General features: G+C 52.4%; 1 protein-coding gene across 1 annotated transcript in view; it reads left to right on the plus strand.

The window, feature by feature from the left end:
* The window catches only part of PRRC1 (proline rich coiled-coil 1), a 57,496-nt gene that overhangs the window by 31,089 nt on the left and 3,769 nt on the right, over window positions 1-22,638 (plus strand). The window contains exons 6-8 of the mRNA XM_038742561.1: window positions 15,516-15,718; window positions 20,098-20,201; window positions 22,105-22,207. Of these exons, the coding sequence (XP_038598489.1) occupies window positions 15,516-15,718; window positions 20,098-20,201; window positions 22,105-22,207 (410 nt within the window). The remainder of the gene's footprint in view (window positions 1-15,515; window positions 15,719-20,097; window positions 20,202-22,104; window positions 22,208-22,638) is intronic.

The raw sequence follows: 22,638 nt of genomic DNA on the forward strand, positions 1-22,638 counted from the left end.
ATTTATTGAGCGCTTCCCGCCCTGACACGCGTGTTACACGCACATGCCTCCGTTCGGTCGTGCCGTCGTACGGAGAGGCAGCGTGGCTCGGTGGAAATCAATCAATCAATCAATCATATTTATTGAGCGCTTCCCGCCCCGACACGCGTGTTACACGCACATGCCTCCGTCCGTTCGTGCCATCGTACAGAGAGGCAGTGTGGCTCGGTGGAAATCAATCAATCAATCAATCAATCAATTAATCATATTTATTGAGCGCTTCCCGCCCTGACACGCGTGTTACACGCACATGCCTCCGTCCGTTCGTGCCGTCGTACGGAGAGGCAGCGGGGCTCGGTGGAAATCAATCAATCAATCAATCGATTAATCGCATTTATTGAGCGCTTCCCGCCCCGACACGCGTGTTACATGCACATGCCTCCGTTCGTCTGTGACATCATACAGAGAGGCAGCGGGGCTCAGTGGAAATCAATCAGTCAATCAATCAATCAATCATATTTATGGAGCGCTTCCCGCCCCGACATGCGTGTTACACGCACATTCCTCCGTCCGTTCGTGCCGTCGTACAGAGAGGCAGCGGGGCTCGGTGGAAATCAATCATTCAATCATCAATCAATCAACCAGTCAATCAATTAATCATGTTTATTGAGCGCTTCCTGCCCCAACACACGTGTTACACGCGTGGCTCGGTGGAAATCAATCAATCGATTAATCACATTTATTGAGCGCTTCCCACCCTGACACGTGCGTTACATGCACGTCGTACAGAGAGGCAGTGTGGCTCGTTGTCAATCAATCAATCAATCAATCAGTTAATCGCATTTATTGAGCGCTTCCCGCCCTGACACGCGTGTTACACGCACATGCCTCCGTTCGGTCGTGCCGTCGTACGGAGAGGCAGCGGGGCTCGGTGGAAAACAATCAATCAATCAATCAATCAATTAATCGCATTTATTGAGCGCTTCCCGCCCTGACACGCGTGTTACACGCACATGCCTCCGTCCGTCCGTGCCGTCGTACGGAGAGGCAGCGTGGCTCGGTGGAAATCAATCAATCAATCAATCAATCAATTAATCGCATTTATTGAGCGCTTCCCGCCCTGACACGCGTGTTACACGCACATGCCTCCGTTCAGTCGTGCCATCGCACGGAGAGGCAGCGTGGCTCGGAGGAAATCAATCCATCAATCAATCATATTTATTGAGCGCTTCCCGCCCTGACACACGTGTTACACGCACATGCCTCCGTCCGTCCGTGCCGTCGTACGGAGAGGCAGCGTGGCTCGGAGGAAATCAATCAATCAATCATATTTATTGAGCGCTTCCCGCCCTGACACGCGTGTTACACGCACATGCCTCCGTTCAGTCGTGCCATCGCACGGAGAGGCAGCGTGGCTCGGTGGAAATCAATCAATCAATCAATCATCCAATCAATCAATTAATCCCGTTTATTGAGCGCCTCCCACCTGGACACGTGTGTTACACGCGCGGCTGGGTGGAAATCAATCAATCAATCGATTAATCGCGCTTCCCGCCTTGACACGCGTGTTACACGCACATGCCTCCATTCGTTCGTGCCGTCGCACGGAGAGGCAACGTGCCTCGGTGGACATCAATCAATCAATCAATCGATCGATTAATCACTTTTATTGAGCGCTTCCCGCCCTGACACGTGTAGAGGCAGCGTGGCTCAGTGAAAATCAATCAATCAATCAATCAATTAATCGCATTTATTGAGCGCTTCCCGCCCGGACACGCGTGTTACACGCACATGCCTCCGTCCGTTCGTGCCGTCGTACGGAGAGGCAGCGGGGCTCGGTGGAAATCAATCAATCAGTCAATCAATCAATCGCATTTATTGAGCGCTTCCCGCCCCGACACGCGTGTGACACGCACATGCCTCCGTCCGTTCGTGCCGTCGTACAGAGAGGCAGCGGGGCTCGGAGGAAATCAATCAATCAATCAATCATATTTATTGAGCGCTTCCCGCCCCGACACGCGTGTTACACGCACATGCCTCCGTCCGTCCGTGCCGTCGTACGGAGAGGCAGCGTGGCTCGGAGGAAATCAATCAATCAATCAATCATATTTATTGAGCGCTTCCCGCCCCGACACGCGTGTTACACACACATGCCTCCGTCCGTCCGTGCCGTCGTACGGAGAGGCAGCGTGGCTCGGAGGAAATCAATCAATCAATCAATCATATTTATTGAGCGCTTCCCGCCCTGACACGCGTGTTACACGCACATGCCTCCGTTCGGTCGTGCCATCGTACGGAGAGGCAGCGTGGCTCGGAGGAAATCAATCAATCAATCAATCAATTAATCGCATTTATTGAGCGCTTTCCGCCCTGACACGCGTGTTACACGCACATGCCTCCGTTCGGTCATGCCATCGCACGGAGAGGCAGCGTGGCTCGGAGGAAATCAATCCATCAATCAATCATATTTATTGAGCGCTTCCCGCCCCGATACGCGTGTTACACGCACATGCCTCCGTCCGTCCGTGCCGTCGTACGGAGAGGCAGCGTGGCTCGGTGGAAATCAATCAATCCATCAATTAATCACATGTATTGAGCGCTACCCGCCCTGCCATGCGTGTTACACGCACATGCCTCCGTCCGTTCGTGCCATCGTACAGAGAGGCAGTGTGGCTCGGTGGAAATCAATCAATCAATCAATCAATCAATTAATCATATTTATTGAGCGCTTCCCGCCCTGACACGCGTGTTACACGCACATGCCTCCGTCCGTTCGTGCCGTCGTACAGAGAGGCAGCGGGGCTCGGTGGAAATCAATCAATCAATCAATCGATTAATCGCATTTATTGAGCGCTTCCCGCCCCGACACGCGTGTTACATGCACATGCCTCCGTTCGTCTGTGACATCATACAGAGAGGCAGCGGGGCTCAGTGGAAATCAATCAGTCAATCAATCAATCAATCATATTCATGGAGCGCTTCCCGCCCCGACATGCGTGTTACACGCACATTCCTCCGTCCGTTCGTGCCGTCGTACAGAGAGGCAGCGTGGCTCGGTGGAAATCAATCATTCAATCATCAATCAATCAACCAGTCAATCAATTAATCACGTTTATTGAGCGCTTCCTGCCCCAACACACGTGTTACACGCGTGGCTCGGTGGAAATCAATCAATCGATTAATCACATTTATTGAGCGCTTCCCACCCTGACACGTGCGTTACATGCACGTCGTACAGAGAGGCAGTGTGGCTTGTTGTCAATCAATCAATCAATCAATCAGTTAATCACATTTATTGAGCGCTTCCCGCCCCGACACGCGTGTTACACGCACATGCCTCCGTTCGGTCGTGCCGTCGTACGGAGAGGCAGCGGGGCTCGGTGGAAAACAATCAATCAATCAATCAATCAATTAATCGCATTTATTGAGCGCTTCCCGCCCTGACACGCGTGTTACACGCACATGCCTCCGTTCGGTCGTGCCATCGCACGGAGAGGCAGCGTGGCTCGGTGGAAATCAATCCATCAATCAATCGATTAATCACATTTATTGAGCGCTTCCCGCCCCGACACGCGTGTTACACGCACATGCCTCCGTCCGTTCGTGCCGTCGTACGGAGAGGCAGCGTGGCTCGGTGGAAATCAATCAATCAATCAATCATATTTATTGAGCGCTTCCCGCCCCGACACGCGTGTTACACGCACATGCCTCCGTCCGTTCGTGCCATCGTACAGAGAGGCAGTGTGGCTCGGTGGAAATCAATCAATCAATCAATCAATCAATTAATCATATTTATTGAGCGCTTCCCGCCCTGACACGCGTGTTACACGCACATGCCTCCGTCCGTCCGTGCCGTCGTACGGAGAGGCAGCGTGGCTCGGTGGAAATCAATCAATCAATCAGTCGATTAATCACATTTATTGAGCGCTTCCCGCCCCGACACGCGTGTTACATGCACATGCCTCCGTTCGTCTGTGACATCATACAGAGAGGCAGCGGGGCTCAGTGGAAATCAATCAGTCAATCAATCAATCAATCATATTTATGGAGCGCTTCCCGCCCCGACATGCGTGTTACATGCACATGCCTCCGTTCGTGCCGTCGTACAGAGAGGCAGCGTGGCTCGGTGGAAATCAATCGATCAACCAATCAATCAATTAATCACATTTATTGAGCGCTTCCCACCCTGACACGCGTGTTACACGCACATGCCTCCGTCCGTTCGTGCCGTCGTACAGAGAGGCAGCGGGGCTCGGTGGAAATCAATCAATCAATCAATCAATCAATCGCATTTATTGAGCACTTCCCGCCCTGACACGCGTGTGACACGCACATGCCTCCGTCTGTTCGTGCCGTCGTACAGAGAGGCAGTGTGGCTCCGTGGAAATCAATCAATCAATCAATCAATCAATCAATCAATCAATTAATCACATTTATTGAGCGCTTCCCGCCCCGACACGCATGTTACACATACATTCCTCCGTTCGTTTGTGCCGTCGTACAGAGAGGCAGCGTGGCTCGGTGGAAATCAATCAAATTATTGAGCGCTTCCCGCCCTGACACGCGTGTTACACGCACATGCCTCCGTCCGTCCGTGCCGTCGTACGGAGAGGCAGCGCGGCTCGGTGGAAATCAATCAATCCATCAATTAATCACATGTATTGAGCGCTACCCACCCTGCCATGCGTGTTACACGCACATGCCTCCGTCCGTCCGTGCCGTCGCACGGAGAGGCAGTGTGGCTCGGTGGAAATCAATCAATCAATCAATCGATTAATCACATTTATTGAGCGCTACCCGCCCCGACACGCGTGTTACACGCACATGCCTCCGTTCGTTCGTGCCATCGCACGGAGAGGCAGCGTGGCTCGGTGGAAATCAATCAATCCATCAATCAACCAATTAATCACATTTATTGAGCGCTTCCCGCCCTGACACGTGTAGAGGCAGCGTGGCTCGGTGAAAATCAATCAATCAATCAATCAATTAATCGCATTTATTGAGCGTTTCCTGCCCTGACACGCGTGTTACACGCACATGCCTCCGTCCGTTCGTGCCGTCGTACAGAGAGGCAGCGTGGCTCGGTGGAAATCAATCGATCAACCAATCAATCAATTAATCACATTTATTGAGCGCTTCCCGCCCCGACACGCGTGTTACATGCGCGGCTGGGTGGAAATCAATCAATCAATCAATCAATCAATCGATTAATCACATTTATTAAGCGCTTCCCACCGTGACACGTGTGTTACATGCACATGCACGTCGTACAGAGAGGCAGCGTGGCTCGGAAATCAATCAATCAATCAATCAATCAGTTAATCACATTTATTGAGCGCTTCCCGCCCTGACACACGTGTTACACGCACATGCCTCCATTCCTGCCATCATACAGAGAGGCAGCATGGCTCAGTGGAAATCAAGCAATCAACCAATCAATCGATTAATCACATTTATTGAGCGCTTCCTGCCCTGACACGCGTGTTACACGCACATGCCTCCCTTTGTTCGTGCCGTCGTACAGAGAGGCAGCGTGGCTCGGTGGAAATCAATCAATATCAATCAATCAATCAATCAATCAGTTAATCGCATTTATTGAGCGCTTCCCGCCCCGACACGCGTGTTACACGCACATGCCTCCGTCCGTTCGTGCCGTCGTACAGAGAGGCAGCGGGGCTCGGTGGAAATCAAGCAATCAACCAATCAATCAATTAATCACATTTATTGAGCGCTTCCCGCTCCGACACGCGTGTTACACGCACATGCCTCCGTTCGTTTGTGCCGTCGTACAGGGAGACAGCGTGGCTCGGTGGAAATCAATCGATCAACCAATCAATTAATCACATTTATTGAGCGCTTCCCGCCCCAACACGCGTGTTACACGCACATGCCTCCGTTCGTTCGTGCCATCGCACGGAGAGGCAGCGTGGCTCGGTGGAAATCAATCAATCAACCAATCAATCAATTTGTCACATTTATTGAGTGCTTCCCGCCCCGACACGTGTGTTACACGCATGGCTCGGTGGAAATCAATCAATCAATTAATCGCATTTATTGAGCGCTTCCTGCCCCGAGACGCGTGTTACACACACATGCCTCCATTCGTGCCGTCATGCGGAGAGGCAGCACGGCTCGGTGGAAATTAGTCAATCAATCAATCAATCAATCAGTTAATCACATTTATTGAGCGCTTCCCGCCCCGACATGCGTGTTACACGCACATGCCTCCGTTCATTCGTGCCGTCGTACAGAGAGGCAGCGTGGCTCAGTGGAAATCAATCAATATCAATCAATCAATCAATCAATCACATTTATTGAGCGCTTCCCACCCTGACACGTGTAGAGGCAGCGTGGCTCGGTGGAAATCAATCAGTCAATCAATCAATCAATCAATCACATTTATTGAACTCTTCCCGCCCTGACACGCGTGTTACGTGCACATTCCTCCATTCGTGCCGTTGTACAGAGAGGCAGCGGGGCTCGGTGGAAATCAATCAATCAATCAATCAGTCAATTAATCACATTTATTGAGCGCTTCCCGCCCCGACACGCGTGTTACTCGCACATGCCTCCGTCCGTTCGTGCCGTCGTACAGAGAGGCAGCGGGGCTCGGTGGAAATCAATCAGTCAATCAGGGAGACATTCATTCATCCATTCATTCATTCATTCATTCCTTCAATCGTATTTATTGAGCGCTTCCGGCGTGCAGAGCACTGTACTAAGCGCTCGGGAAGCCCAAGTCGGCAACATCTCGAGACGGTCCCTACCCGACGGCGGGCTCACGGTCTAGAAGATATATAGGGTCTGGACTCTATAGCCATTCATTCATTTATTCATTCATTCAATCGTATTTATTGAGCGCTTCCTGCGTGCAGAGCACTGTACTAAGCGCTCGGGAAGTCCAAGTCGGCAACATCTCGAGACGGTCCCTACCCGACAGCGGGCTCACGGTCTAGAAGATATATAGGGTCTGGACTCTATATCCATTCATTCATTTATTCATTCATTCAATTGTATTTATTGAGCGCTTCCTGCGTGCAGAGCACTGTACTAAGCGCTCGGGGAGTCCAAGTCGGCAACATCTCAAGACGGTCCCTACCCGACAGCGGGCTCACGGTCTAGAAGATATATAGGGTCTGGACTCTATATCCATTCATTCATTTATTCATTCATTCAATTGTATTTATTGAGCGCTTCCTGCGTGCAGAGCACTGTACTAAGCGCTCGGGGAGTCCAAGTCGGCAACATCTCAAGACGGTCCCTACCCGACAGCGGGCTCACGGTCTAGAAGATATATAGGGTCTGGACTCTATATCCATTCATTCATTTATTCATTCATTCAATTGTATTTATTGAGCGCTTCCTGTGTGCAGAGCACTGTACTAAGCGCTTGGGAAGTCCAAGTTGACGACATCTAGAGACGGTCCCTGCCCAACGGCGGGCTCACAGTCTTATTCATTCATTCATTCATTCATTCATATTTATTGAGCGCTCCCTGTGTGCAGAGCGCTGTACTAAGCGCTCGGGAAGTCCAAGTCGGCAACATCGAGAGACGGTCCCTACCCAACGGCGGGCTCACAGTCTTATTCATTCATTCATTCAATTGTATTTATTGAGCGCTTCCTGCGTGCAGAGCGCTGTACTAAGCGCTCGGGAAGTCCAAGTCGGCAACATCGAGAGACGGTCCCTACCTGACGGCGGGCTCACCGTCTTCTTCATTCATTCATTCATTCACTCGTATTTATTGAGCGCTTCCTGTGTGCAGAGCACTGTACTAAGCGCTCGGGAAGTCCAAGTCGGCAACATCGAGAGCCGGTCCCTACCCAACGGTGGGCTCACAGTCTTTTCATTCATTCATTCATTCATTCATTCATTCAGTTGTATTTATTGAGCGCTTCCTGTGTGCAGAGCACTGTACTAAGCGCTTGGGAAGGACAAGTCAGCGACATCTAGAGATGGTCCCTACCCGACGGCGGGCTCACAGTCTTATTCATTCATTCATTCAATTGTATTTATTGAGCGCTTCCTGCGTGCAGAGCGCTGTACTAAGCGCTCGGGAAGTCCAAGTCGGCAACATCGAGAGACGGTCCCTACCCGACGGCGGGCTCACCGTCTTCTTCATTCATTCATTCATTCACTCGTATTTATTGAGCGCTTCCTGTGTGCAGAGCACTGTACTAAGCGCTCGGGAAGTCCAAGTCGGCAACATCTAGAGCCGGTCCCTACCCAACGGTGGGCTCACAGTCTTTTCATTCATTCATTCATTCATTCATTCATTCATTCATTCAGTTGTATTTATTGAGCGCTTCCTGTGTGCAGAGCACTGTACTGAGCGCTTGGGAAGTCCAAGTCGGCAACATCTAGAGACGGTCCCTATCCGACAGTGGGCTTATGGCCTTATTCATTCATTCATTCATTTAATTGTATTTATTGAGCACTTCCTGTGTGCAGAGCACTGTACTAAGCGCTTGGGAAGTCCAAGTCGGCAACATCTCGAGACGGTCCCTACCCGACAACGGGCTCACGGGCTAGAAGATATATAGAGTCTGGACTCTATAGCCATTCATTCATTCATTCATTCATTCAATTGTATTTATTGAGCACTTCCTGTGTGCAGAGCACTGTACTAAGCGCTTGGGAAGTCCAAGTTGGCAACATCTAGAGACGGTCCCTACCCGACAGCGGGCTCACAGGCTAGAAGAGGGAGACATTCATTCATTCATTCGTTCATTCATTCATTCATTCATTTATTGAGCGCTTCCAGTGTGCAGAGCGCTGTACTGAGCGCTTGGGAAGTCCAAGTTGGCAACATCTAGAGACGGTCCCTACCTGACGGCGGGCTCACCGTCTTCTTCATTCATTCAATGGTATTTATTGAGCGCTTCCTGCGTGCAGAGCACTGTACTAAGCGCTCGGGAAGTCCAAGTCGGCAACATCTCGAGACGGTCCCTACCCGACGGCGGGCTCACGGTCTAGAAGATATATAGGGTCTGGACTCTATATCCATTCATTCATTTATTCATTCATTCAATCGTATTTATTGAGCGCTTCCTGTGTGCAGAGCGCTGTACTAAGCGCTCGGGAAGTCCAAGTCGGCAACATCGAGAGACGGTCCCTACCCGACGGCGGGCTCACGGTCTAGAAGATATATAGGGTCTGGACTCTATAGCCATTCATTCATTTATTCATTCAATCGTATTTATTGAGCGCTTCCTGTGTGCAGAGCGCTGTACTAAGCGCTTGGGAAGTCCAAGTCGGCAACATCGAGAGACGGTCCCTACCCGACGGCGGGCTCACGGTCTAGAAGATATATAGGGTCTGGACTCTATAGCCATTCATTCATTTATTCATTCAATCGTATTTATTGAGCGCTCCCTGTGTGCAGAGCACTGTACTAAGCGCTTGGGAAGTCCAAGTTGGCAACATCTAGAGACGGTCCCTATCCGAGGGCGGGCTCACAGCCTTATTCATTCATTCATTCACTCACTCAATCGTATTTATTGAGCGCTTCCTGTGTACAGAGCACTGTAGTAAGCGCTCGGGAAGTCCAAGTTGGCAACATCTAAAGCCGGTCCCTACCCGACGGTGGGCTCACCGTCTTATTCATTCATTCATTCATATTTATTGAGCGCTTCCTGTGTGCAGAGCACTGTACTGAGCGCTTGGGAAGTCCAAGTCGGCAACATCTAGAGACGGTTCCTGCCCGACAACGGGCTCACGGCTTTATTCATTCATTCATTCCATCGTATTTATTGAGCGCTTCCTGTGTGCAGAGCACTGTACTAAGCGCTCGGGAAGTCCAAGTCGGCAACATCGAGAGACGGTCCCTACCCAACGGCGGGCTCACAGTCTTATTCATTCATTCATTCAATTGTATTTATTGAGCGCTTCCTGCGTGCAGAGCGCTGTACTAAGCGCTCGGGAAGTCCAAGTCGGCAACATCGAGAGACGGTCCCTACCTGACGGCGGGCTCACCGTCTTCTTCATTCATTCATTCATTCACTCGTATTTATTGAGCGCTTCCTGTGTGCAGAGCACTGTACTAAGCGCTCGGGAAGTCCAAGTCGGCAACATCTAGAGCCGGTCCCTACCCAACGGTGGGCTCACAGTCTTTTCATTCATTCATTCATTCATTCATTCATTCATTCATTCAGTTGTATTTATTGAGCGCTTCCTGTGTGCAGAGCACTGTACTGAGCGCTTGGGAAGTCCAAGTCGGCAACATCTAGAGACGGTCCCTATCCGACAGTGGGCTTATGGCCTTATTCATTCATTCATTCATTTAATTGTATTTATTGAGCACTTCCTGTGTGCAGAGCACTGTACTAAGCGCTTGGGAAGTCCAAGTCGGCAACATCTCGAGACGGTCCCTACCCGACAACGGGCTCACGGGCTAGAAGATATATAGAGTCTGGACTCTATAGCCATTCATTCATTCATTCATTCATTCAATTGTATTTATTGAGCACTTCCTGTGTGCAGAGCACTGTACTAAGCGCTTGGGAAGTCCAAGTTGGCAACATCTAGAGACGGTCCCTACCCGACAGCGGGCTCACAGGCTAGAAGAGGGAGACATTCATTCATTCATTCGTTCATTCATTCATTCATTCATTTATTGAGCGCTTCCAGTGTGCAGAGCGCTGTACTGAGCGCTTGGGAAGTCCAAGTTGGCAACATCTAGAGACGGTCCCTACCTGACGGCGGGCTCACCGTCTTCTTCATTCATTCAATGGTATTTATTGAGCGCTTCCTGTGTGCAGAGCACTGTACTAAGCGCTCGGGAAGTCCAAGTCGGCAACATCTAGAGACGGTCCCTACCCGACGGCGGGCTCACAGGCTAGAAGATATATAGAGTCTAGACTCTATATCCATTCATTCATTTATTCATTCATTCAATCGTATTTATTGAGCGCTTCCTGTGTGCAGAGCGCTGTACTAAGCGCTTGGGAAGTCCAAGTCGGCAACATCTCGAGACGGTCCCTACCCGACAGCGGGCTCACGGTCTAGAAGATGTATAGAGTCTAGACTCTATATCCATTCATTCATTCATTCATTCATTCATTCCATCGTACTTATTGAGCGCTTCCTGCGCGCAGAGCACTGTACTGAGCGCTCGGGAAGTCCAAGTCGGCAACATCTCGAGACGGTCCCTACCCGACAGCGGGTTCACAGGCTAGAAGATGTATAGAGTAGAGACTCTATATCCATTCATTCATTCAATCATCATATTTATTGAGCGCTTCCTGCGTGCAGAGCGCTGTGCTAAGCGCTCGAGAAGCCCAAGTTGTCCCTACCCGACAGCGGGCTCACGGTCTAGAAGGGGGGAGACATTCATTCATTCATTCATTCATTCATTCACTCATTCCATCGTATTTATTGAGCGCTTCCTGTGTGCAGAGCGCTGTACTAAGCGCTCGGGAAGTCCAAGTCGGCAACATCGAGAGACGGTCCCTACCCAACGGTGGGCTTACAGTCTAGAAGATATAGAGAGTCTAGACTCTATATCCATTCATTCATTCATTCCATAGTATTTATTGAGCGCTCCCTGCGTGCAGAGCACTGTACTGAGCGCTCGGGAAGTCCAAGTCGGCGACATCGAGAGACGGTCCCTACCCGACGGCGGGCTCACGGGCTAGAAACTGCGGGTTTTGGCGGGTCGGTGGAGGTGGTGTGTGTTTGTGTGTTTGTGCGTTTCCCCACAACACCTGTATATATGTTTGTCCATATTTATTACTCTATTTATTGATTTATTTTACTTGTACATATTTATTCTATTTATTTTATTTGGTTTATGTGTTTTGTTTTGTTGTCTGTCTCCCCCTTCTAGCCTGTGAGCCCGCTGTCGGGTAGGGACCGTCTCTCGATGTTGCCGACTTGGACTTCCCGAGCGCTTAGTACAGTGCTCGGCACACAGGAAGCGCTCAATAAATACGATTGATTGATTGATTGATTTTATTTTGTTAATATGTTCGGTTTTGTTGTCCGTCTCCCCCTTCTAGACTGTGAGCCCGCTGTCGGGTAGGGACCGTCTCTATATGTCGCCGACTTGGACTTCCCGAGCGCTTAGTCCAGTGCTCTGCACACCGGAAGCGCTCAATAAATACGATGGAATGAGTGAATGAATGAATGAATGATACGATGGAAAGAATGAATGAATGAATGTCTGTCTCCCCCTTCTAGCCTGTGAGCCCGCTGTCGGGTAGGGACCGTCTCTCGATGTTGCCGACTTGGACTTCCCGAGCGCTTAGTACAGTGCTCGGCACACAGGAAGCGCTCAATAAATACGATGGATTGATTGATTGATTTTATTTTGTGAATATGTTCGGTTTTGTTGTCCGTCTCCCCCTTCTAGACTGTGAGCCCGCTGTCGGGTAGGGACCGTCTCTCTATGTCGCCAACATGTACTTCCCAAGCACTTAGTACAGTGCTCCGCACACAGGAAGCGCTCAATAAATACGATTGATTGATTGATTGATTTTATTTTGTTAATATGTTTTGTTTTGTCGTCCGTCTCCCCCTTCTAGACTGTGAGCCCGCCGTTGGGTAGGGACCATCTCCATGTGTTGCCAACTTGTCCTTCCCAAGCGCTTAGTACAGTGCTCTGCACACAGTAAGCGCTCAATAAATATGATTGATTGATATTGATTGATTGATTGATTGATTGATCAGTACCCCAGTCCTCTAGACTCTCACCTCGTTGTGGGCGGGGAATGTGTCTGTTGATGGTTTTATTGTTGACTGATTGATTGATAGATATTGATTGATTGATCAGTACCCAGACCCTATAGACTCTCACCTCGTTGTGGGCAGGGAATGTGTCTGTTGATGGTTTTATTGTTGATTGATTGATTGATTGATTGATTGATTAGTACCCAGGTCCTATAGAGTCTCACCTCGTTGTGGGCAGGGAATGTGTCTCGTTGTGGGCAGGGAATGTGTCTGTTGATGGTTTTATTGTTGATTGATCGATTGATTGATTGATTAATTAGTACCCAGGTCCTATAGGCTCTCACCTCGTTGTGGGCAGGGAATGTGTCTGTTGATGGTTTGATTATTGATTGATTGATTGATTGATTAGTACCCAGGTCCTATAGGCTCTCACCTCGTTGTGGGCAGGGAATGTGTGTGTTGATGGTTTTATTGTTGATTGATTGATTGATTGATTGATCAGTGCCCAAGTCCTATAGAGTCTCACCTTGTTGTGGGCAGGGAATGTGTCTCATTTTGGGCAGGGACTGTGTCTGTTGATGGTTTTATTGTTGATTGATTGATTGATTGATTGATTGATTAGTACCCAAGTCCTATAGACTCTCACCTCGTTGGGGGCAGGGAATGTGTCTGTTGATGGTTTTATTGTTGATTGATTGATTGATTGATTGATTAGTACCCAGGTCCTATAGAGTCTCACCTCGTTGTGGGCAGGGAATGTGTCTGTTGATGGTTTTATTGTTGATTGATTGATTGATTGATTGATTAGTACCCAGGTCCTATAGAGTCTCACCTCGTTGTGGGCAGGGAATGTGTCTCGTTGTGGGCAGGGAATGTGTCTGTTGATGGTTTTATTGTTGATTGATTGATTGATTGATTAATTAGTAACCAGGTCCTATAGGCTCTCATCTCGTTGTGGTCAGGGAATGTGTCTGTTGATGGTTTTATTGTTGATTGATTGATTGATTGATTGATTGATTAGTACCCAGGTCCTATAGACTCTCACCTCGTGGTGGGCAGGGAATGTGTCTGTTGATGGTTTTATTGTTGATTGATTGATTGATTGATTGATTGATTGACCAGTACCCAGGTCCTATAGACTCTCACCTCGTTGTGGGCAGGGAATGTGTCTGTTGATGGTTTTATTGTTGATTGGTTGGCTGTTTGATTGATTGATTGATTGATTAGTAACCAGGTCCTATAGGCTCTCACCTCGTTGTGGGCAGGGAATGTGTCTGTTGATGGTTTTATTGTTGATTGATTGATTGATTGATTGATTGATCAGTGCCCAAGTCCTATAGACTCTCACCTTGTTGTGGGAAGGGAATGTGTCTCGTTGTGGGCAGGGACTGTGTCTGTTGATGGTTTTATTGTTGATTGATTGACTGATTGATTGATTGATTGATTAGTACCCAGGTCCTATAGGCTCTCACCTTGTTGTGGGCAGGGAATGTGTCTGTTGATGGTTTGATTGTTGATTGATTGATTGATTGATCAGTACCCAGGTCCTGTAGACTCTCACCTCGTTGTGGGCAGGAAATGTGTCTCGTTGTGGGCAGGGAATGTGTCTTTTGATGGTTTCATTGTTGATTGATTGACTGATTGATTGATTGATTGATTGATTGATATCAGTACCCTGGTCCTATAGAGTCTCACCTCATTGTGGGCAGGGAATGTGTCTGTTGATGCTTTTATTGTTGATTGATTGGTTGATTGATCAGTACCCAGGTCCTATAGACTCTCACCTCGTTGTGGGCCGGGAATGTGTCTGTTGATGGTTTTATTGTTGATTGATATTGATTGATTGATTGATTAGTACCCAGATCCTATAGACTGTCACCTCGTTGTGGGCAGGGAATGTGTCTGTTGATGGTTTTATTGTTGATTGATTGATTGATTAGTACCCAGGTCCTATAGACTCTCACCTCGTGGTGGGCAGGGAATGTGTCTCGTTGTGGGCAGGGAATGTGTCTGTTGATGGTTTTATTGATGATTGGTTGATTGATTGATTAGTACCCAGGTCCTATAGACTCTCACCTCGTGGTGGGCAGGGAATGTGTCTCGTTGTGGGCAGGGAATGTGTCTTTTGATGGTTTTATTGATGATTGGTTGATTGATTGATTAGCACCCAGGTCCTATAGGCTCTCACCTCGGGGTGGGAAGGGAATGTGTCTGTTGATGGTTTTATTGTTGATTGATTGATTGATTGATTAGTACCCAGGTCCTATACCTCGTTGTGGGCTGGGAATGCGTCTGCTGATGGTTTTATTGTTGATTGATTGATTGATTGATCAATTAGTAACCAGGTCCTATAGACTCTCACCTCGTTGTGGGCAGGGAATGTGTCTGTTGATGGTTTTATTGTTGATTGATTGATTGATCAGTACCCAGGTCCTATAGACTCTCATCTCATTGTGGGCAGGGAATGTGTCTGTTGATGGTTTTATTGTTGATTGATTGATTGATTGATTGATCGGTACCCAAGTCCTATAGACTCTCACCTCGTTGTGGGCAGGGAATGTGCCTGTTGATGGTTTTATTGTTGATTGATTGATTGATGATTGATTGATTGATTAGTTCCCAGGTCCTATAGACTCTCACCTCGTTGTGGGCAGGGAATGTGTCTGTTGATGGTTTTATTGTTGATGATTGATCGATTGACTGATTGATTGATTAGTACCCAGGTCCTATACCTCGTTGTGGGCAGGGAATGTGTCTGTTGATGCTTCTATTGTTGATTGATCGATTGATTATTATTGGTAAATACGATCGATCGATGGATGGGGTGTGTGTGACGGGGGCGCGGGGGGTGTATCGTCCCCGAGCAGGGTCCGAGGGCTCGCTGGAGCTGGTGGTGTCGTGCGACGAGGAGGACGAGGAGGCGACGGCGGCGACGGCGGAGGACGAGGAGGCGACGGTGCGGGCGGTGGGGGCCGCCTTCCGCCGCGTCTTCGGCCGCGCCCTGGTCAGCGGCCTCCGCGGCCCCTCCGGACTGGCCCCGCAGCCCGTGGGCTACGCCGCCGCCCACAAGGTCCGGGGATTCCTCCCTTCGGCCCGTCGTCGCTCTTCCATCGCCAAGATATCTCCTTGTCCTTGCTCCTTGTCTTCCCTCCCCAACCTTGTCCTCTCCCTGACTTTCCCATCTCTGTTGACGGCACTACCATCCTTCCCGTCTCACAAGCCCGCAACCTCGGTGTCATCCTCGACTTCACTCTCTCGTTCACCCCTCACATCCAAGCCGTCACCAAAACCTGCCGGTCTCAGCTCCGCAACATTGCCAAGATCCGCCCTTTCCTCTCCATCCCAACCGCTCCCCTGCTCGTTCAAGCTCTCCTCCTATCCCGTCTGGACTACTGCACCAGCCTTCTCTCCGATCTCCCATCCTCGTGTCTCTCTCCACTTCAATCCATACTTCATGCTGCTGCCCGGATTATCTTTGTCCAGAAACGCTCTGGGCATATCACTCCCCTCCTCAAAAACCTCCAATGGCTACCGATCAATCTGCGCATCAGGCAGAAACTCCTCACCCTGGGCTTCAAGGCTGTCCATCACCTCGCCCCCTCCTACCTCACCTCCCTTCTCTCCTTCTCCAGCCCAGCCCGCACCCTCCGCTCCTCCACCGCTGATCTCCTCACCGTACCTCGTTCTCGCCTGTCCCGCCATCGACCCCCAGCCCACGTCCTCCCCCGGGCCCGGAATGCCCCCAATCCCTCTTCCCATCCGCCCAGCTGGCTCTCTTCCTCCCTTCAAGGCCCTGCTGAGAGCTCACCTCCTCCAGGAGGCCTTCCCAGACTGAGCCCCTTCTTTCCTCTCCCCCTCATCCCCCGCTCCATCCCCCCCATCTTACCTCCTTCCCTTCCCCACAGCACCTGTATAGATGGATATATGTTTGTACATATTTATTACTCAATTTATTTATTTATTTATTTTACTTGTACATATCTATTCTATTTATTTTATTTTCTTAGTATGTTTGATTCTGCCCATCCGCCAAGCTCGCTCTCTTCCTCCCTTCAAGGCCCTGCTGAGAGCTCACCTCCTCCGGGAGGCCTTCCCAGACTGAGCCCCTTCCTTCCTCTCCCCCTCGTCCCCCTCTCCATCCCCCCCCATCTTCCCTCCTTCCCTTCCCCACAGCACCTGTATAGATGGATATATGTTTGTACATATTTATTACTCAATTTATTTATTTATTTATTTTACTTGTACATATCTATTCTATTTATTTTATTTTGTTAGTATGTTTGATTCTGCCCATCCGCCAAGCTGGCTCTCTTCCTCCCTTCAAGGCCCTGCTGAGAGCTCACCTCCTCCGGGAGGCCTTCCCAGACTGAGCCCCTTCCTTCCTCTCCCCCTCGTCCCCCTCTCCATCCCCCCCATCTTCCCTCCTTCCCTTCCCCACAGCACCTGTATAGATGGATATATGTTTGTACATATTTATCACTCAATTTATTTATTTATTTATTTTACTTGTACATATCTATTCTATTTATTTTATTTTGTTAGTATGTTTGATTCTGCCCATCCGCCAAGCTAGCTCTCTTCCTCCCTTCAAGGCCCTGCTGAGAGCTCACCTCCTCCGGGAGGCCTTCCCAGACTGAGCCCCTTCCTTCCTCTCCCCCTCGTCCCCCTCTCCATCCCCCCCATCTTCCCTCCTTCCCTTCCCCACAGCACCTGTATAGATGGATATATGTTTGTACAGATTTATTACTCTATTTATTTATTTATTTATTTTACTTGTACATATCTATTCTATTTATTTTATTTTGTTAGTATGTTTGATTCTGCCCATCCGCCAAGCTGGCTCTCTTCCTCCCTTCAAGGCCCTGCTGAGAGCTCACCTCCTCCAGGAGGCCTTCCCAGACTGAGCCCCTTCCTTCCTCTCCCCCTCGTCCCCCTCTCCATCCCCCCCATCTTACCTCCTTCCCTTCCCCACAGCACCTGTATAGATGGATATATGTTTGTACAGATTTATTACTCTATTTATTTATTTATTTATTTATTTATTTATTTTACTTGTACATATCTATTCTATTTATTTTATTTTGTTAGTATGTTTGATTCTGCCCATCCGCCAAGCTGGCTCTCTTCCTCCCTTCAAGGCCCTGCTGAGAGCTCACCTCCTCCGGGAGGCCTTCCCACACTGAGCCCCTTCCTTTCTCTCCATCCCCCCGCCTTACCTCCTTCCCTTCCCCACAGCACCTGTATAGATGTATATATGGTTGTACATATTTATTACTCTATTTATTTATTTTACTTGTACATTTCTATCCTACTTATTTTATTTTGTTGGTATGTTTGGTTCTGTTCTCTGTCTCCCCCTTTTAGACTGTGAGCCCACTGTTGGGTAGGGACTGTCTTCATGTGTTGCCAACTTGGACTTCCCAAGCGCTTAGTGCAGTGCTCTGCACATAGTAAGTGCTCAATAAATACGATTGATTGATTGATTGATTGATATCTGCGCCCTTTCCTCTCCATCCATCCTGCTCGTTCAGCCTCTCCTCCTATCCCCCTTGGACCACTGCACCGGCCTCCTCTCCGATCTCCCGTCCTCGTGTCTCTCCCCACTTCGATCCATTTTTCACGCCACTTTCCGGATTATCTTTGTCCAGAAACGCTCTGGGCCTGTCACTCCCCCCCTCGAAAATCTCCGGCGGCTACCGATCAATCTGCGCATCAGGCGGAGACTCCTCACCCTCGGCTTCAAGGCTGTCCATCCATCATCATCATCATCAATCGTATTTATTGAGCGCTTACTATTCCATCATCATCATCATCATCAATCATATTTATTGAGCGCTTACTGTGTGCAGAGCACTGGACTGAGCGCTTGGAAAGTACAAATCGGCGACGTCTAGAGACGGTCCCTACCCAACAGCGGGCTCACGGTCTAAAAGGGGGAGACGGAGAACAGAACCAAACGCACTGACAAAATAAAATAAATAGAATAGATAGGGACAAATAAAATAAATAAATAAATAGAGTAAAAAACATGTACAAACATATATACATATATACGGGTGTTGTGGGGAAGGGAAGGAGGTAAGATGGTAAGATCCATCCCCTCGCCCCCTCCTACCTCCCCTCCCTTCTGTCCTTGTCCATCGCAGCCTGCACCCTCCGCTCCTCCGCCGCTCATCTCCTCCCTGTACCTCGTTCTCGCCCGTCCCGCCATCGACCCCCGGCCCAGGTCCTCCCCCGGGCCTGGAATGCCCCCAATCCCTCTGCCCATCCGCCAAGCCAGCTCTCTTCCTCCCTTCAAGGCCCTGCTGAGAGCTCCCCTCCTCCAGGAGGCCTTCCCAGACTGAGCCCCTTCCTTCCTCTCCCCCTCGTCCCCCTCTCCATCCCCCCCCATCTTACCTCCTTCCCTTCCCCACAGCACCTGTATAGATGGATATATGCTTGTACATATTTATTACTCTATTTATTATTTATTTATTTATTTATTTATTTATTTATTTATTTATTTATTTATTTTACTTGTACATATCTATTCTATTTATTTTATTTTGTTAGTATGTTTGATTCTGCCCACCCGCCAAGCTGGCTCTCTTCCTCCCTTCAAGGCCCTGCTGAGAGCTCACCTCCTCCGGGAGGCCTTCCCAGACTGAGCCCCTTCCTTCCTCTCCCCCTCTTCCCCCTCTCCATCCCCCCCATCTTACCTCCTTCCCTTCCCCACAGCACCTGTATAGATGGATATATGTTTGTACATATTTATTACTCTATTTATTTATTTATTTATTTTACTTGTACATATCCATTCTATTTATTTTATTTTGTTAGTATGTTTGATTCTGCCCATCCGCCAAGCTGGCTCTCTTCCTCCCTTCAAGGCCCTGCTGAGAGCTCACCTCCTCCGGGAGGCCTTCCCAGACTGAGCCCCTTCTTTCCTCTCCCCCTCGTCCCCCTCTCCATCCCCCCCATCTTCCCTCCTTCCCTTCCCCACAGCACCTGTATATATGTATATACATATTTATTACTCTATTTATTTTACTTGTACCTATCTATCCTATTTATTTTATTTTGTTAGTATGTTTGGTTTTGTCCTCCGCCTCCCCCTTTTAGACTGTGAGCCCGCTGTTGGGTAGGGACCGTCTCTAGATGTTGCCGATTTGTACTTCCCAAGCGCTTAGTCCAGCGCTCTGCACATAGTAAGCGCTCAATAAATACGATTGATGATGATGATGATGATCGTATCGAGCGCTTCCCGCGTGCCGAGCGCTGTACTGAGCGCTCGGGAAGTCCAAGTCGGCGACGCCCAGAGCCGGGCCCGCCCCGACGGCGGGCTCGCGGCCTAGGCCGGGGAGACGGACCACAAAACCCAACCTATTGATGATGTTGGTGGGCAGGGTGGGCGTCCCGGGGGCTGGACGGGGGTCCTCACCTCACCCCGCCTTGTCCCGCACGCGACAGGGGGCCCAGGAGCGCGTGTCCGGCCTGCGCCGGGCCGGGCGCATCCACGAGAAGCAGGCGGCCGTGGGCGTCCAGCACTTCGTCGCCGAGCTGCTGCCCGATAAGTGAGTGGCTGGGGACGGGCCCAAGGGGCAGGTGGGGTGGGTCCAGGGGGCCGGGGGTGGGCCCAAGGGGCAGGAGGGTGGGTCCGGGGGTCAGGGGGTGGGCCCAAGGGGCAGGTGGGTGGGCCCGGGGGTCAGGGGGTGGGCCCAAGGGACAGGTGGGTGGGCCCAAGGGGCATGTGGGTGGGTCCGGGGGTCAGGGGCTGGGCCCAAGGGGCAGGAGGGGTGGGCCTGGGGGTCAGGGGACGGGCCCAAGGGGCAGGTGTAAGGGTCCAGGGGTCAGGGGGTGGGCCCAAGGGGCAGGAGGGGTGGGTCTGGGGGTCAGGGGATGGGCCCAAGGGGCAGGTGGGTGGGTCCAGGGGGCAGGTGGGTGGGTCCAGGGGGCAGGAGGCGGGTCCAAGGGGCAGGAGGGGTGGGCCTGGGGGTCAGGGGACGGGCCCAAGGGGCAGGTGGAAGGGTCCAGGGGTCAGGGGGAGGGCCCAAGGGGCAGGAGGGGTGGGTCTGGGGGTCAGGGGATGGGCCCAAGGGGCAGGTGGGTGGGTCCAGGGGGCAGGTGGGTGGGTCCAGGGGGCAGGAGGCGGGTCCAAGGGGCAGGAGGGGTGGGCCTGGGGGTCAGGGAACGGGCCCAAGGGGCAGGAGGGGTGGGTCCGGGGGGCAGGAGGGTGGGCCCATTGGGCAGGGGGTGGGCCCAAGGGGCAGGAGGGTGGGCCCAGGGGGCAGGGGGCGGGCCCAAGGGGGCAGGAGGGTGGGCCCAGGGGGCAGGGGGTGGGCCCAAGGGGGCAGGAGGGTGGGCCCAGGGGGCAGGGGGTGGGCCCAAGGGGGCAGGAGGGTGGGCCCAAAGGGCAGGAGGGGTGGGTCCGGGGGGCAGGGGGTGGGCCCGAGGGGCAGGAGGGGTGGCCCTGGGGATCAGGGGATGGGCCCAAGGGACAGGTGGGTGGGTACAGGGGGCAGGGGGTGGGCCCAAGGGGCAGGTGGATGGGTCCAGGGGTTAGGGGGTGGGCCCAAGGGGCAGGAGGGGTGGGCCCGGGGGCAGGAGGGGTGGGCCCGGGGGCAGGGGATGGGTCCAGGGGTCAGGGGGCGGGCTCAAGGGGCAGGAGGGGTGGGCCCAAGGGGCAGGGGACGGGCCCAAGGGGCAGGGGATGGGCCCAAGGGGCAGGTGGGTGGGTCTAGGGGGCAGGAGGAGGGCCCAAGGGACAGGAGGGTGGGCCCAGGGGGCAGGGGGCGGGCTCAAGGGGCAGGAGGGGTGGGCCTGGGGGTCAGGGGACGGGCCCAAGGGACAAGTGGGTGGGTCCTAGGGGTCAGGGGGTGGGCCCAAGGGGCAGGAGGGCTGGCCCAGGGGGCAGGGGGAGGGCCCAGGGGGCACGGGGTGGGCCCAGGGGGCAGGAGGGGTGGGCCCAGGGGGCAGGGGTTGGGCCCAAGGGGCAGGAGGGGTGGGCCCAGGGGTCAGGGGGTGGGCCCAAGGGCCAGGAGGGGTTAGGGTTAGGGGTCAGGGGACGGGCCCAAGGGGCAGGTGGGTTGGTCCAGGGGGCAGAGGGTGGGCCCGAGGGGCAGGAGGGGTGGCCCTGGGGGTCAGGGGACGGGCCCAAGGGGCAGGTGTAAGGGTCCGGGGGCCAGGGGGTGGGCCCAAGGGGCAGGAGGGGTGGCCTTGGGGGTCAGGGGATGGGCCCAAGGGGCTGGAAGGTGGGCCCAAGGGGCAGGGGGTGGGCCCAGGGGGCAGGAGGGTGGGCCCAAGGGGCAGGGGGCGGGCCCAAGGGGCAGGTAGGTGGGTCCAGGGGGCAGGGGACGGGCCCAGGGGGCAGGTGGGTGGGTCAGGGGGCGGGCCCGGGGGTGAGGCCGGGCCCGGTCGGTCCCCTGGGCTCCGGTGACCCCCACCCGGCCCCCGGCCCCCGGCCCCCGGCCCCCGCAGGTGGTTCGACCTGGGCTGCCTGATCCTGGACGACCCGGCCCGCGGCCTGCGCCTGGAGACCTTCACCCAAGCCACTCCCCTGCCTCTGGCCGCCGTGCGGAAGGTGGGTCCCGGCCCCCCGGGGCCCCCCCGGCCCCCCGGGGCCACCCCCGGCCCCCGACCTCCCGTCCCCCCGGGCCTCGGGGGGCGGCGGCGGCGGCGGCGTTGGGCCCGTCCGACCCTCGACCTCCCCCTGACCCCTGACCTCTGACCCCACCCCTCAGGGGGCAGCGGGGCGCCCGTCTGACCCTTGACCTTTGATGCAGAGTAATCGGGTTGTCCCCCGGGGGTCTTCACCCCCATTTTCCGGATGAGGGAACTGAGGCCCAGAGAAGGGAAGCGACTCGCCCAGGGTCACCCAGCTGACGAGTGGCGGAGTCGGGATTCGAACCCACGACCTCGGACTCCCAAGCCCGGGCTCTTCCCACTGAGCCACGCTGCTTCTCCAGATGGGAGAAGAGTAACGATGGTAATGACGGTATTTGTTAAGCGCTC

Source organism: Tachyglossus aculeatus, unplaced genomic scaffold (assembly GCF_015852505.1).
Source record: "Tachyglossus aculeatus isolate mTacAcu1 unplaced genomic scaffold, mTacAcu1.pri scaffold_131_arrow_ctg1, whole genome shotgun sequence".
Taxonomy (NCBI): domain Eukaryota; kingdom Metazoa; phylum Chordata; class Mammalia; order Monotremata; family Tachyglossidae; genus Tachyglossus; species Tachyglossus aculeatus.